Source organism: Phascolarctos cinereus, unplaced genomic scaffold, assembly GCF_003287225.1.
Source record: "Phascolarctos cinereus isolate Bilbo 61053 unplaced genomic scaffold, phaCin_HiC Scaffold_726;HRSCAF=1367, whole genome shotgun sequence".
NCBI lineage: Eukaryota > Metazoa > Chordata > Mammalia > Diprotodontia > Phascolarctidae > Phascolarctos > Phascolarctos cinereus.
Window position 1 is genome coordinate 411,738,771 of NW_027556098.1, and position 15,492 is coordinate 411,754,262.

A 15,492-nucleotide genomic window follows, 5' to 3' on the forward strand; every position below is an offset into this window, starting at 1 on the left:
CCAGGAGCAACTTGAGAGCTGGGTTTGAACCCCTTCTCTACTGTGCCCTTCCCATCTAGGCCTCATCTGTAACATCATGGGGTTGGACTACACTGTAAGGTGTGAAATCCTATTGTTAGGGGCTCTCCCCGCTCCAGTAGGACCCATTCCTGGGACTGTGGTGGGCACAAGCCCAGACTTGGCTCTGCCTTAGGGCTCCGTCGTCGCTTGGAAGCCGGGACTCTGGGCCAGAGGCTCTTCAGTGGCAACCCGTAGGGGTTGGACGAAGTGGTCCCAAAGGCCCTGTCCGGCTCCCGCTACACGCTCTGAAGGAGACCCCTGTATGCTTTCCCTAAAGAAATCTGACGTCCCCCACTGCCAGCCCACAATTTGGGGACTTTGGGTGCCTCTGCCTCAGGCAAGAAAGATTGAAGCGGAAAGAGACCGAGGGTCTGGCTGGGGTGCAGAACTAGCTTGGACTTCTCAAAGCTGGGTGACAGTGCGACATGTTACTGAATTTCTCAGGATCAACTTCCTTATCTGCAAATAACATTTGTGCTCCCTACCTCACAGGGTCAGTTGTAAGGAAATAGCTGTAAATCTTAACCTTAGTGAAACAGTTCTTAGTGTTAAGAATATATTCCCTGGTCCCTGGCCCTTTGTGATGTCCACGAGTTAAACAGAGGGATTAGAAAAGGGGTGTATGGGGGGTGCTGGTGTCCTGGGGCCTACAAGGGGGTTAAATTGGGAGGAGGGAGGGGCAGGGAGGGCAGGGGTGGGCTGGGCTGGAAGAGAGGAGAAGAGAAGAGACAGCGCAGGATAGCTGAGCTCCAAGGGGAACACAGGACTTGCCTCGCTTGGAGTTCCTATTCCCAAAGGGGAGAGGGCAGAAGGCCCTGAGGTGGTGTTGGTTGGGGGTGGGGGGGAGAAAGGGGGAGGAGCCATGAGGCCCGGGAGCTAGGGCCAGGCCTGCCAGGCCTGTGAGAGGTGAGGCCCCCCCCCACCCCAGCCTGGGCGGGGGCCATGGTGGTGGCAGCAGCCCCGCCATGTCGGCCGAGGTCCGGCTGCAGCGGCTCCGTCGGCTCCGGGAGCTGGTGGTCGATGGAGGGTGTGTGGGTCTGGAGCCCCTGCTCGACCTGCTGCTGTGTGTCTACCAGGAGCTCAGTGCCTCAGCCCTGGCCCAGGACAAGTATGTGCTGGACTTCCTGCAGTGGGGTGAGTGTTCTCCCCCAGGGAGGGAGGCAGGGGCCTCGAGCCACAGGGTCGCTCCCAAGGCCATGGGGACCGGGGCCAGAAAGGGAGCATCCCCAAGAGGGAGGGAGCAGTTCGTGGGGAGGAGGAAGATAGGGCCCAAAGAAGGGATGGGGGTGCGCCATTGAAGAAGCCTTCAGGGGACAAGAAGAGAGCCCCGAAAAGGGGTCCGGATTTGGGGAAGCAGAATTGAGGAAGCATCAGAGAAGTATTAGGGGCCAGAGGGGGGCTGGAGAGGAAAAGGAGAGTCAGAAGAGCCCCAGCCCCAGCTCCTGGATGGAGGAGTGGGCAACAGAGGTCTCCACGCTGAGTGAGTAAGTTAGGGGATCTGGCAGATTGCTGGAAGAGGGGAGGGCAGCCTCCCTCTCTGGGCCCTCTATCAGAGAAGGCCTGGGCTACAGGACTCGGCCCTGGGGAGGGGTAGGGTAGGGTGAGTAAAGGAGGAGAGGCCTCGGGCTCTGACCTGAAAGTTCCAGTTCTCCTAGATTTCCCCCACCCCATAAGTGGCAGAAACATCCTTCTAGCCACCTACACTATGCTCTGATCACTTAAGTGCTTAGAGGTCCCAGGAGTCTGAGGGAAGGGTGGCAGCTGCCAGCCAGTGGCAGGTGGTCGGCGCCACAGCCTGACAGGTGCCTAGGGCCCCGGGGGAGGGAGGGAAGAGAGATTTGGGTGAGTCAGGGCCCTCTCTGGCCCCTAGGAGGTTCTGACTCACCAACACCAGAAGCACCCCGAGTCTGAGTGACCCTAGGTTTTGGCCTCCTGTACCCCAAGTCCCACTGGGCTTGACTGAGGGCTGGGCCTGCATCAAAAGCCTATGTGTGTTGGAGAGGCTGATGTTGGGGTATTGGGATGGGGGAGGAATAGGATTAGTTTATCCTGGGGCTTCAGAATCCCCAACTGGCCACAGTCCTGGAAGGCAGCTCCCTGGATTAGCGGTCATCCTGTCTGTCCTGTCCCCCGACTTCGTTTCACAAAAGGGAGAACTGAGGGCTAGATCCCATGGTGAAGGGAGCAGGGGCAGGGTCTGGAAAAGTGGATGGTACGAGACCCCAGGGCCACCTCTGCCTTGCCCCATCATTCCTCAGTTTTATTCCAGTCTTCTCTCCTCCTCCTATCCCTTAGGGTTGGGAATGGGAAGGAAGGAGGAATGGGAAGGGAAGGAAGGAAAGAGGGAAGGATGGAAGGAAAGAAGGAAGAAGGAGGAGGGGAAGGAAGGAAGGGAGGAAGGAAGGAAGGAAAGGAAGGAAGGCAACGGACAAAGGTGGGGCCCCGAGAGCCCCCTCAGGTGTCTGTATCTCCCCCCCACCCCCAAGAACTCCAAACCCCTGCCATCACCTGGCTTTAGATGCTGGTACTGCCCGAGCTCTCGGTCGGAGAACATGCAGAACCCTGGGGTGGGGGGGTGGGGGCAAACACTTAATCTTTTAATCCCATTCCTTTTGCTGGGTAAACAGCTTCCTCCCCCAGGTATGAGGGGTGCTGTGGAGTCCAGAATTCAAACTCAAGCCCTCGCCGCAGCCCAGCCCACGGCCTGCCTTCCCCATTCCCGAGCCCTCCTCAGCTCCCTGCTCCGTGGCCTCGAGGGGCTGCCCGTCGCTTGCTTGTCCGTGTTTTCCATGTGTCTGTCTCTGCCTCTGCCTTTTTTTGGAGGTCTCTTATCCCCCCATCTCTCGGTGCCTGGGTCTTTCCTTCTCTCTCAAATCTCTCCATCTCTCTGTCTCGGCGTGGGCTAAATAAACTCTCTTCTCTTGGGAGAAGTGGAAGCCAGGTTTTCTTCCTCCCAGGGAGGAGACAAAAAGGGAAACTGAGGCAAGGGGGCACGGTTCATGGTTCTCCCCACCCCCAGCCCCGAGAAGGGTGCTGCCTTTTGTGGACAGTGTGGGCACAGCCCGCCCTCGTGCTAGACCAGAACCAAGCCGGGGCTATGCCATAAAAGGGCCGGCAGCTCTGGCGGCCCCAGCGGCGGCTGCGGCTCTTCTCCCCCTCCCCTTCCCACTCTCCGCCCCGCCCTTGCCACCAAGCAGCTCGCCCCCGGCCCCCCGCTGCTCGCCCCCTCCATTTCCTCCTCCCCCCCACTCCCCGCCCCCTCCCCAGCATGGGCGAGCCTACTCCGTGCCGGGCTCCCCTCCGCTCTCCCCTGAAGGCCAGGGGCAGAAGGGAAGGGGTGTCATGGCCCGGCTCTCGCCCACCTCCCCCCCATAGCGGAGCCCGTTGTTGCGAGACTGAAGGAGATCCAGCTGCGCAGGGACGACTTTGAGATTCTGAAGGTGATCGGACGCGGGGCGTTCAGCGAGGTGAGAGGGGCTTGGGCCGGGGCGGGGCTGGGGCGGGGCTGGGCCGGCCACCCTCATACTCACGCCCTCCCCCGCCAGGTGGCCGTGGTGAAGCTGAGGCGCACCGGGCAGGTGTTTGCCATGAAGATCATGAACAAATGGGACATATTGAAGCGAGGAGAGGTGAGGGGGCGGAGCCCGGAGGGTAGGGGCGCGTCCCAGAAGGGGCGGGGCTAGGGAGGGGTCCGGGAGGGGACAAGGGGGAGGAGCCCAACCTGTAAAGAATCAGGGGCGGAACCAGGGAGGGAGGGGCATGGGGAAGAGCCCCGAGAGGGGCGGAGTCTGTGAGGGGTCGGGGGTGGATCCAGGGAGGGGACAAGGGGGAGGATCCTGGAGAGGGGCGGAGTCTTTGAGGGGACTAGGGCGGGTGCAGGCCTCAATCAGGGGCTCAGCTTCGTCTGTCTCTCCCCCCCACCCCATCCCGACAGGTATCGTGTTTCCGAGAGGAGCGGGATGTGCTGGTGAATGGGGACCCCCCGGTGGGTCACGCAGCTGCATTTTGCTTTCCAAGACGAGAACTACCTGGTGAGGAGGGGGCGGAGTTGAACCAGCTGCCTGGCTCGGTCGTTCTGGAAGGCTTTTTTGGTGGCCTGGCCTTAGGGAGATGCAGGGACTTTGGGTTATAGATATAAGCTTGGAGGCAGAGGACACTGTGGGCTGCCTCGATTTCCTCTTCTGCAAAACAACTTAGCAATCACTTATTAAGTACGTCTCACCTACGCTGGCACGTGAGTCCTAGGGCTAGTAACTGAAAGTCCCTACTGTGCCAGGCGTGGGGGTTACAAAGAAGAAAACGAACCCGTCCCAGTCTTCCACAGTTTGCACGCTATTTTGTGTATACATATATTTGTATATGTGTGTGCAGACTATATGCACACGGTAAATGCAAAGTAATTTTGGAGGGAAAAGCACTAGGGAGGGCATCAGGAAAGTCTTCATGGAGAAGAGGAGGGAGGACGGAAAGCATTTCAGGAATGCGGAACTTCAGTCTATCCACTGAGGCCAGAGATGAGATGTCATGTGTGAAGGGTCAAGAGAACGCTAGAGTGGCTTGTCTCTAGGGTGCTAGAGTTGACCCCAGAGCTACGAGGGGGCCACTGAGCTTTATTGAACAAGAACGGTGTGGTCACACCTGGGCTTTAGCAATTAGACTATAGGATCTCAATAAAATAATCTCAATAAGATCTCAATGCCTCTGAAAAGGTTGCCAACTCAGTGGTATCTGTCTTTGGGATTATCTGTCTTCACACTTGTCCTATCCTCCTTTCTCTGGTCCCTGGACCAAGTGCAGCAGTGGAGGGAGAGCCTCCAAGTCAGTGACTCTCAAACCTCCTTCCCCCCTAGTACCTGGTGATGGAGTACTATGTGGGCGGGGACCTGCTGACCCTTCTGAGCAAGTTTGGGGAGCGGATCCCCGAAGAGATGGCTCGCTTCTACCTGGCTGAGATGGTCCTGGCCATCGACTCGGTGCACCGGCTCGGCTACGTGCACCGGTCAGGCCCCTGGGGGGTGAATCACCAAAGGGTCTGGGCGAGGAGGAGGGGAGGAGAGAGGACTGGACTGGAAGGGGACAGTGAGGCGGGGGGGGGGTGTAGGAAGTGGCTTCTCAGAGCTGTTACCCCCTTGTCCAGGGACATCAAGCCAGACAACATCCTTCTGGACCGCTGCGGCCACATTCGCTTGGCCGACTTTGGTTCCTGCCTCAAGCTTCGAGAGGACGGAACGGTAAGTGGGGGAGGACGTAGCTGGAGACCCTGACACACCGCCCCAGGTAGAGTAAGGCAGGGGCCAGAGGCTCCTTTGCTAGAGGTGAGGCGGCCCCCGATGGGTTAAAAGTCTAGAGGCGCGGTCAAAACAAAGAAGCGGGGAGGTGAAGCCAGAGGGCAGAAATGGATAAAGGGGTGGGGCCGGGGAGGGGGCAGAGCACTGAAAGCTGAAGGTTGGGGGTCGGGGCCTGATTCACATCCTCATTCCAGGTTTGCTCGTCAGTAGCCGTGGGTACCCCGGACTACCTGTCTCCGGAGATCCTACAGTCTGTGGGGGACGGAACAGGGGCATGTTCCTATGGGCCCGAGTGTGACTGGTGGGCCCTGGGTGTGTTTGCCTACGAGATGTTCTTCGGCCAGACGCCTTTCTATGCTGAATCTACGGCCGAAACCTACGGCAAAATCGTCCACTACAAGGTGCCCCCGGGGAACCCTGCGGGGAGAATCTTTGAGTCGGGCACTGGCACCCAGCCCCGCCACGGTGATCTGGGGCTAGCCCTTCCCTTGAGCGCGCCCCTGACTCCTCCCCCTTCCCTAGGAGCACCTGTCCCTGCCCATGGCTGATGCTGAGGTCCCTCCGGAAGCCCGAGACCTGATCCAACAGCTTCTATGCCCACGGGAGGTACGGCTAGGACGGTCTGGGGCCGGGGACTTCCGAGGTCATCCGTTCTTCCAGGGACTCGACTGGGAGGGCATTCGGGACAGCTCTCCCCCCTTCGTTCCTGACTTTTCCGGAGCCACGGACACCTGCAACTTCGACTTGGTGGATGACGGGCTCACGGCCATGGTGAGCGGGGGTGGGGTACGTACCCCGGCCCCGCCTATCAGCCTCCCCCAGGGGCCCCGCTTGGGTCCCCAGCTTGCCAAGAACCTGAGCTCATCTGGTCACCTCAGAGCCAACAGGATGCTTAAGGCTTGGGGAGCATTAGACCAGGGTAGGGGCAGGGGCAGAGGACAATAAGTAAGGAAGATTTCTTCTTGTTTCCTGGTCAGCTCTGTCAGGCTGAAGTTTCTGAGCAAGCATATATCAACATTAGTAAGTAGTGAAGTTTAGGGATGTCCTTAAATGACCTCCCCCCCACCTCCAATTTCCCAATACATGCTCCTTGCATGAATAATTCTAGATTACAGGGTGGGGAACCTGCAGCCTCTAGACCACACGTGGCCCTCTAGGTCCTCAAGTGCTGAATCCAGGAGATTTCTTCGTGAAGTTTGTTTTATGAAGTTTTAGAACCTCAGGCCTGGGATAGTCCCTAAAAGTTCTCTAGTTCAGCTCCTGGAAAACCATGGACTGTGAACCAAAAAGAACTGTCCAGACTGTCTGGTCATTTTACACTGGCCTCGAGCTAGCTGTCATTCAAGGAGACGGGGATGAGGGTGGGTCTGGGAGCCAGTGTTGGGAAGCCTGGATTCCTCATCTTGGGTTTGTGGGCCTCCACTAGGCACTGGGCAGAGCTTCCCTAAGCCTGTCCCCTTCTCTTTCCTTCCAGGAGACACTGTCTGACCTGATAGAAAGCCCCCCACTGGGTATACACTTACCCTTTGTGGGCTATTCATTCTCCTATGCTGCTCTCAGGTGAGGAGGGGGGAACCTTCTCTTCTCTCACCTTCTACCTGGGGCTTTTCCCGATCTGTCCTAGCTACTAGCGCCTCCACTCCCCCCCACCCCCCATACCTTGACTCCTCTGTGTTTATTATACATACATACATATATATATATATATTATACACACACACACACACACATATGTTTGTGGAAAATATATGTGAATACACCCATATACAGGGTGTCTCAAAAATGTTGTTTTAGTCATTTCAATCATGTCTGACTCTATGTGACCCCATTTGGGGTTTTCTTGGCAAAGATACTGGAGCGGTTTGCCATTTCCTTCTCCAGCTCATTTTACAGATGAGGAAACTGAGGTAAACCAGGTGAAGTGATCTGCCCAAGAGTCACATAGCTAGTCTGAGGCCAGGATTCAAATTCTGGTCCCCCTGACTCTGGGCCACCTAGCTTCCCAGCCCCAAAGTCTTACTGCAGTTTAAAGTTATTAAAGTTAAAAACAAACAATCTGAAAAATGACATGAAGGGTTTTGGAACACCTTGTCTATCTATGGATGGATTCACTGGGGAAGAGCCTATCCTGGCTGTATGACCCTGGGCTTTACACTTAACCTCTCAGTGTCCCAGGCCATGCTCTAAGTCTGTCAGTTGAAGAAGATGCTGACCTGCATTGGTAGAGTTCCCTAAAGCAGGGAAATCGAGGTTCAGTTGTTATCAGTACCAGTATGTGTGCACGCACATGTCTGTGGCCCCAGAGCCTAGCACCTGCTTGCTGAGAAAGGGAATCCTGAGGGAAAGTGGGATTACCCCTCTTACTACTACCCTTACCCCTCTCCAGAAGGGCCCTCTTTCTCAAAGAGGTTGGGGGAGGGCAGGGCAGCCTTGGAATGCACAAATGCTCTTCCCACAGTGAAAGTGAGGCCCAGGAGTTCAGTCACTCTGCCCCTATGGAGCTGGAGCCTGAGCCCACAGTTCCTACCCCACCCGAGCTGGCCACCCCCGAAGAGCCTGTGAGTGATAGGGGTATGATTGGAGGGTCAGTCCAGGAAGGCTTCTGGAGGAGGGGGCTGTGGACCTAGAATGGGCTGGAAAAGAGAAAGCAATCATGAGAAGGCCCTCTTGGCAGAGGGTGGGAGCCACTACTCAGCTTAATGGAAGGAGCACTTTGAAGTCACAAGACCCTGGTTTGAATTCTAGTTCCTAGTTATATGGGCTTGGGTAAGTCCTTTACCACTCTAAATTTTAAGGTCCCCCAGACTCAGGCTGAGGAGGCCACACTAAGCCTAGAGAAGGAGGAAGAAGAGGGGTTCACCTTGCAAGAGCTCCAAGCTGCCCTGGAGGAAGAGATGTTGAACCAGCAGAGCCTTCGAAGAGAGCTGGACGCCATCCGCTTAGCCAACCAGAACTTTGCCAGGTCAGTGAAACCCTGGCTGGAATCATATTTTTGCTGAGGGAGGGAGGGAGGTAAGTTATTCTGTCATGATATGAAGCCATGTCATGACCAAGACTTCTGGGACTTTGGGCAGGTCCCTTCCTGGCCCTGGGCCTCAGTTTCCCCTTTTTGTAAATTTGGGAAATTGGACTAGATGGTTTCTGGGGTCTGTCCCAGTTCTCCATCCTAGGTCAGGACACTGTCAGGATGCTAGGAACACAACCACTAGGGTCCTATTTCAAGAGCCAAGGCAGTACTGATGGCCCACGTGGACCTATTCTCCCAAGTTTGGCCCCATAGTGAAGGGGGTTGGGACCCCAGGTGTGACCATTCTCCAACTCTGCCCCTAGCCAGCTCCAGGCCGCAGAGAGCCGGAATGGGGAGCTAGAGGCTCAGATACAGCAGCTTCGAGAGCGGATGGAGGAATTGCAAGCATCAGGCAAGTCCAGTTCCGCCCCCCCCAGGGGTTCCCACCCCCTGTGCTGGGCAGGGCTGGAGAGAGAACCGGAGGAACCCTAGGGACACAATGGGGATAGCAGGGGGCTGGAGGCTGCCAGCACACGAAGCAGACTGCCCAGGCCACGAGGCTGCTGTCCTCTCTCTGTCCTGATCTCTCTCTCTCTCTCTCTCTCTCTGCCTGCCCACTGCTCGTCCCCACTTCCTTTCTCTTCTTCTTCCAGCCAACTCGGGGCTCCCCCTTCCCCAGGCCACGGAGCTGCCTCCCCATGTAAGACTCCCCTGCCTGCTTCCGGGACCCCCTCCAGATCCCCTAGGGCCTCTTTCCACCTCACCTGCCCTCGGAATGCCCAATACATCTCTCCTGCGATCCCTCTAGGGGTGGCCTTGGGGAGGGACCTGGAGGGTCTCCGATCTGGTCACCTGTCCCTTCTTTCTCCAGCCAGATGGCCCCCCGGCCGTGGCTCTGTGCCAGTACCCCTTGGTGGTGCCCTGCCACCTGCTGCCCTGTGCCCGGGTACGTCCCTCCGGCTGCTCACCCCCCCCCCCCTTGCTGCCTGGCCCCTCTGCTTCGCTCCTTCTCTGCCGGCTCTGACCACTGGGGAAGGGGCGGATGGAAGGGCAGACCAATCAGGACGTATGGACGCCGAGGGGACCAATGAGGATGGGGATGGGAAAGGTTGTGCCTGGGACCGGGTAGGGGGATGGTGTCGCGACCAATGGGCTCCTCTCAGACCGCCTAGAAAGACCAATCAGACCGCGCCCCTGACCCTCGGCCCGGTCTTCCCACAGGTCCGTAAGCCAGGCCTATCGGAGACGCGCCAGCTGCTCGTCGTCGCCGCTGCTCTGGCTTCTGCCACAGCGCTGGGCCGCCCTGGGCTGGGGGCCTGTGCTGACCCCGACCCCGGCTCTGGCCCTGGCCCCAGCCCCGGCTGGGGCTTCCCCTGGCCGGCTCGCCTCAGCCCCAGAACCGCCCCCGGCCCCTGAGCCCTAGATTTGTCCCCGATGAACCCAGGCGTCCCGGGAGGGGAAGCCGCGGTCCCAGCGCGCAGTCCATCCTCGCCTACCCTGGACGTAGCGCGCGACCCCATCCCCGTGATCCGGACCCGTCCCCAGGGGCTCCGGCGGCGTCAGGAGAGGGAATCAAGGGGGGGGGGGAGGAGGACCGCGCCGCCCACTGGGCTGCCCCCTCCCAGACCAAACACTGGCCCTCACTTCAGGGACCCCGCCCCCCACGCCTCCACGCACCACGCGCGCCCCGGGCCTCCTCTGCCTCCCTCACCACTCGCTGCCCGGCTTGATATTTATTGAAACCCACTTCCCAGCCCTCTGCACCAGCCGGACGCCGGGGTTCCCCGAGTGGCGGTGGCTGAGTTGTCCCGTGCCCAACCCCTTCTCTATTTATGCACTGAGAGCCCGACCCCCCCCCCGGTATTTATTGTCGCCCAATAAAAGCCTCTTGGTCTCCTTGGCTCAGGCCTGGTTCTTGCACCCACCCGCCACCCCACGAGGAGTCTGAGTGGGCAGTGCGGGTCCTAGGGCGGGCGGGGCCTAGGTCTCAGCCGGGAAGGGGGGGCTGGGAGCCCGCAGGGGTCCAGCCTGCTGCTACGGCCCCCCGGGGGCGTGGGGGGGGCCTTCGCAGACTGGACTGGGATCCCGGAGAGAAACGGGTTAAGGGCGGAAGTCGCCCCGCGCAGGCACCGCCGCGCTCCCAAAGTTACAGAAAACTTTCTTCCCCCAAGTTTTTCCTGGGTAGGAAGAAGGGAAGGGAACGGAGGGGGCGGGGCCAGCGACTAGGGCAGGGGCGGGAGAGGGCGGGGCTGGGGCCCCAGGGAAGAAGCTGACCAGGCCCAGAGCCCCGCCCCGCCCCGCCCCGCCCGCCTGGATGGAGGGGGTGGAGGAGCCGCGTCCCGGGCGAAGCGCGAGGACGCGAGGAAGCTAGACCGGGAGGGCGCCGGGGGCGTGCCGGCGGGTCTCCGGGAGACACCCCCTGGGAGGAGGGGATGCCAAGGGCAGGGGGCGGTGCCGCGGGCGGAAGGAGGTGGCTCGGGATGGGAGGGGAGGGGAGGCGGGGCCCCGCGCTGGGCCGGGAGGGGGGGACAGGGGCTGGAAGGGGGGGACAGGGGCTGGAAGGGGAGGGGGCCGGGGGAAGCCCGAGGGAGGGAAGGAAAGGGGGAGGAACTTCCCAAAGTTGCAAAACATGGCTACCTTCCCTGCGGAGCCGAGCGCGGGCCCGGCGAGCGGGGAGGCGGCGGCGGCTGGGGCCGCGGACGAGGAGGAGGAGGAGGAGGAGGAGGAGGACGAGGGCGAGGGCGAGGCGGACGAGCAGACGGCGCGGCGGCTGCTGCAGACCCTGCAGGCGGCCGAGGGTGAGGCGGCGGCGGCCGGGGAGGGCGCGGGGGCCCCGCCGCTCGGGCTGGAGCCGCCGCCCCCCGCCGCGGCCGCCCCGGCGCCGGGCCCGGGCGGCGCCCCCGGCCCCGCGCCCGGCGGCGGGTTGCGCTTCTCGGCCGAGCAGGTGTCGTGCGTGTGCGAGGCCCTGCTGCAGGCGGGCCACGCGGGCCGCCTGGGCCGCTTTCTGGGCGCGCTGCCGCCCGCCGAGCGCCTACGTGGCGGCAGCGACGCGCTGCTGCGCGCCCGGGCGCTCGTGGCCTTCCAGCGCGGGGACTTCGCCGAGCTCTACCGGCTGCTGGAGAGCCGGCCCTTCCCCGCGGCGCACCACGCCTTCCTGCAGGATCTCTACTTGCGCGCCCGCTACCGTGAGGCCGAGCGCGCCCGGGGCCGCGCGCTGGGCGCCGTGGACAAGTACCGGCTGCGCAAGAAGTTCCCGCTGCCCAAGACCATCTGGGACGGCGAGGAGACAGTGTACTGCTTCAAGGAGCGCTCGCGGGCCGCGCTCAAGGCCTGCTACCGTGGCAACCGCTACCCCGCGCCCGACGAGAAGCGCCGCCTCGCCGCGCTCACCGGCCTCTCGCTTACACAGGTCAGCAACTGGTTCAAGAACCGACGGCAGCGCGACCGGACGGGCGGCCCGGGCTCGGGCGGCAGCGGGGCTTCAGCGGCAGCTGCCGCGGCGGCTGGGGCGCCCAGCAGGAGGTGAGACCCCCGGGGGAAGGCTGGGCACGCCTCCTCCGGCAGTCCGGACTGACTGATGCGCGGCCTCCCCCTCCCCGTGCTGCCTTCCAGACCCCCCCCCCCAACTCTTCGGGGTCTCTTCACTGTTCCTCGGAGAGGGGGAAGGCTGGGCACGCCCCCCCCCCGGCGGTCTTCCCTTCGACCCCAGGACTGATGCAGTGCCCCCTTCGCTGCCCTGCCGAGCCGGGGAGGGATCGAGGGAGGAGGGGGCAGGACTGGCCAGAGGCAGCATGCTTGGGCCTCCTGTTTTGTTGTGAAATGTGACCCTTCCTTCCCGTAAGCCGAGTAGCTCCCCTCCCACCCAGAGTCCACGTGGAACTCCCCAGCTGTGCTGCCATCGAGATCCAGTCACCCTGGGTGCAGGGCCCTGGGGTCTGTCCCCACCTCACCACCATGTTACACTTGAGGCATCTCAGATTCAGAGAGAGTGCCTTTTGCAACTCCCAGCTGTCCCCCATAAGCCTTTAGGGACTTCGGGACAAAGACCTTCTGGGCCTCCTACCAAATCCGCAGAAAACTCAGCTTTCTGCCTCTCTTTTCTCTTGGCAGTGAGTCAGATGGGAACCCCAGTACAGAAGATGAGTCCAGTCACGGAGCCGAGGATGTGGAGGCTGGAGCAGGAGTGGCCCCAGGGAGCACAGACGTGCCAGCTCCAGGTTCTGTGTTCCTGGCTGGGGCAGCAGCTCCATCGGGACCCCCGAGTGCCCCGTCTATACTGCTCAACGGGGGCTTCTTGACCACGGCCAGCTCCCCGGCTGTGCTGCTTAACGGAGGCTCTCTCATCATTAATGGGCTGGCCCTGGGGGAGGCCCCAGGCCTGGCTCCACTCTTGCTCACTGGGGCTGCTGGAGGAGGGGGCCCACCACCCTCCAGCCCACAGGCCCAGGCTCCGCTCTCCTCCCTGCTCCAAGTTCCCCAGCCTGGAGACTCGAAGGCTGAAGATGCCCAGCCTGAAGACGGGGGCTCCAAAGGGAACCAGGCATCTGGGGAGGAAGCCCTGCCGCTGCAGGGGCTGTCCCTCTCCCAAGTGGTCCCAGGCCCCCAGCCAGCAGCAGCCTTCCCTCCTCCTGCCGTGGTGACGCCTGCTGGGCCGGGGCCTCAGGTGGTACCACTGTCACCCCCTGGTCCCGTAGCTCCCGTGCCAGCCCCCCAGGTGGTCCCCCTATCTCCATCAGGCCCTGTTTACCCTGGGGCCTCACCCTTGGTCTCCCTTCCCCAAGTGGTGCCCACATCCCAGGTGGTGACCCTGCCCCAAGGCGTGGGGTCCCTACAGCTGTTGGCTGGGCCTGCTAGCCCTGTCAAGGTGGCGGCAGCAACAGGAGCCACCCTGGGCCAGGCCAATGTTCACCTCATCAACCCAGGAATGGGGGTCACAGCTTTGCAGTTACCTACAGCTGCCCCAGGTAAACCTCTTTTCCCCTTCCTCAGGCTCCTCTGGGTGGGAGCACCCATAGCCCCTGTGCCTGAATACCCCTTTTGTTGTTTTCTTACCTGTGTGAACTGGGGAAAGTTCACTTTTCTCTCTGGGCTACTTTGTCATTTCCAAACTAAATAATTTCATGGGGCCCTTCCCAGTCCCAAACCTGTGATCTGAGGAGGGTGAGGGGAAGGGAAGGGAACCTGGGAAGGCTTGGGGGTGGGGAGAGTAACCTTGGTCACCCTCTTACCTCTCTTCACTGCTGCCCTCCTGTCTCTCGATTCAGTGGAAAGAGCCCAGAATCTTGCCCTGCCCCCTTCCCCCCATGTGACCGGAGCCAAGTTCCTTCCCCCTCTGGGCCTTCCATCTTTCCTTTGGTGTCATGAATTGGATTCAGTGATCTTGAAAAAGCTCCTTCTAGCTCTAAGGCATAAACGGGACCACCTTCCTGTTTTCTCATCTCTCTCCTAATTCTTGGCCTGGGAGTCGGGGGCCCTGGTCTGGGACTGTCCGGGCAGTCTGACGCGATGTGACCTGGAGGAAGGCCTGGGCCTCAGCTTCTCCTGTCAGATGAAGGCGTTTATGTCACTGTAGCCCCACGGAGGCAGAAGTGATCCCCCTAGCAGAGGAGGAAGCGGGCCCAGAGTGGAAGAGGTTGGCTGCTGGGTGGCCAGTTGGTAAAGCCCAGTGACAGGCGTCAAGCTCAGGTGGCCACCATCTCATCCCATCCCCCCTTCCCTGACAGGTAACTTCCTCTTGGCAAACCCGGTTTCCAGCAGCCCTATTGTGACAGGGATGACGCTTCAGCAGGGCAAGATCATCCTGACTGCAACCTTCCCAGCCAGCATGCTGGTCTCCCAGACCCTGCCGCCCACTGCCGCCAGCCTGGCGCTGCCCATCAAACAGGAAGCCCCGGCTCCTGTGGCCGAGGGACCGGTCCTGGCTACGGTGGCCCCTGGCCCAGCCCTCCCCTCCTTCTCGGCCCAGGCCCAGGCGCCTGGGGCCCTAGGGGCAGCTGGCCCGGCCTTCTCCCCGGACTCCTCTGGCCTCCTAACCAGCGTCCCCATCCCTGCTGTCCCTTCTTGGCCTGGGGGGCTGGAGTTGGGGGTGGGGACTGAGGGGCTCTTTGAGATGGAGAAGGGGCTAGGAACGCCCACCCCCCATGCCCTCCTGAGGCTGCCTGATGGGGACAGCCTCCTGTTGGGGGACACGGGGGCTGAGGAGGGGGATGAACTGGAGCCCGAGGACAAGGTCTTGACCCAGCTGCAGTCAGTGCCTGTGGAGGAGCCACTGGAGCTGTGAGCGGATCCATACCTCTGTGTTCTTCTCCCTTACTTCACTCTCCAAATGAGGTGCTCTGAAGACTGCAGCGTCCTTCCTTCTTCAAGGGGCCAAAGGGGAATCAGGGGTCCTGTGTCTACCACAAATGCTACTGTCTTCCAAATCATAACACTAATTCACCCCATCTCCTTGGGGTCAGAGGCCCCCCCCCGGCCCGTCTCCTTCTGGGGGGCCCTCAATTCTCCTGGAAGTGGAGGCTTCAGCTTGTTACAGCCCCTACCTTCCTGTATATGCCCCCCCCACCTGCCTGGAGCCATTCTTGGGGGGACTGAGGGGTGGCTGCACACCCATCCCTGTCAAATCCGGTACTGGCTGTGAATTGTCTGTGGAAAAACACTACGGTCCTTGGGCCTACCCCTCCTGAACACCCTGCCCTGACCTGCAAATGGCTGTTAATTTGAGAGGTCCCAGAAGAGGGTGTGGGCAAGTGTGAGACGGCCTAGGGCCCTACCAACATGTGCACGTGTCTCCCAAGTAGCCAACAGTGTCTGGGTGGTGGCAGTGAGGGCCCCACAATCCCTCCTTAACCCCAGACCAAAGATCTTTCCTCCCAAGAGGGGGTAACCTTCCTGACCTTGGTTTGTACCTTCCCAAATCTTTATATTTTTCTAGGACATGTTACTGCCTCAATTTCAATAAACCAGACCCAGAAATGCAGGGGGGGCCTCTGATCCTGGGGGCGTGGGGGCAAGTCAGCACCCTTTCCTGATGCCCTTTTTCAACCCCAACTGAGCTTTCGCTTCCTTCTGGGAGGGAAGTCACAGGGAGGGAAGGAACGTGGGGTTTGTGGTCTGACCACCAAGCAAGACTGCTGGGGA

At 60.7% G+C, this 15,492-nt stretch overlaps 2 protein-coding genes across 2 annotated transcripts; both read left to right on the top strand.

Moving 5' to 3' along the window:
* The first annotated feature begins 781 nt into the window (after positions 1-781).
* Positions 782-10,255, top strand: DMPK (DM1 protein kinase). The gene is given in 16 exon segments (XM_020979808.2): positions 782-1,194; positions 3,436-3,527; positions 3,606-3,689; positions 3,995-4,039; positions 4,041-4,091; positions 4,911-5,059; positions 5,198-5,291; positions 5,543-5,749; positions 5,871-6,119; positions 6,823-6,908; positions 7,807-7,906; positions 8,144-8,310; positions 8,679-8,767; positions 9,009-9,055; positions 9,227-9,301; positions 9,577-10,255. Coding segments are annotated over 16 exon segments (1,899 nt in total). The 5' UTR covers positions 782-1,025; the 3' UTR covers positions 9,772-10,255.
* A 701-nt stretch (positions 10,256-10,956) lies between these two features.
* SIX5 (SIX homeobox 5) lies at positions 10,957-15,331 on the top strand. The gene is made up of 3 exons (XM_020979800.2): positions 10,957-11,877; positions 12,466-13,319; positions 14,079-15,331. Exons 1-3 carry the CDS (start codon positions 10,985-10,987, stop codon positions 14,633-14,635), a joined length of 2,304 nt encoding a protein of 767 aa, XP_020835459.1. The 5' UTR covers positions 10,957-10,984; the 3' UTR covers positions 14,636-15,331.
* The last annotated feature ends 161 nt before the right edge of the window (positions 15,332-15,492 follow it).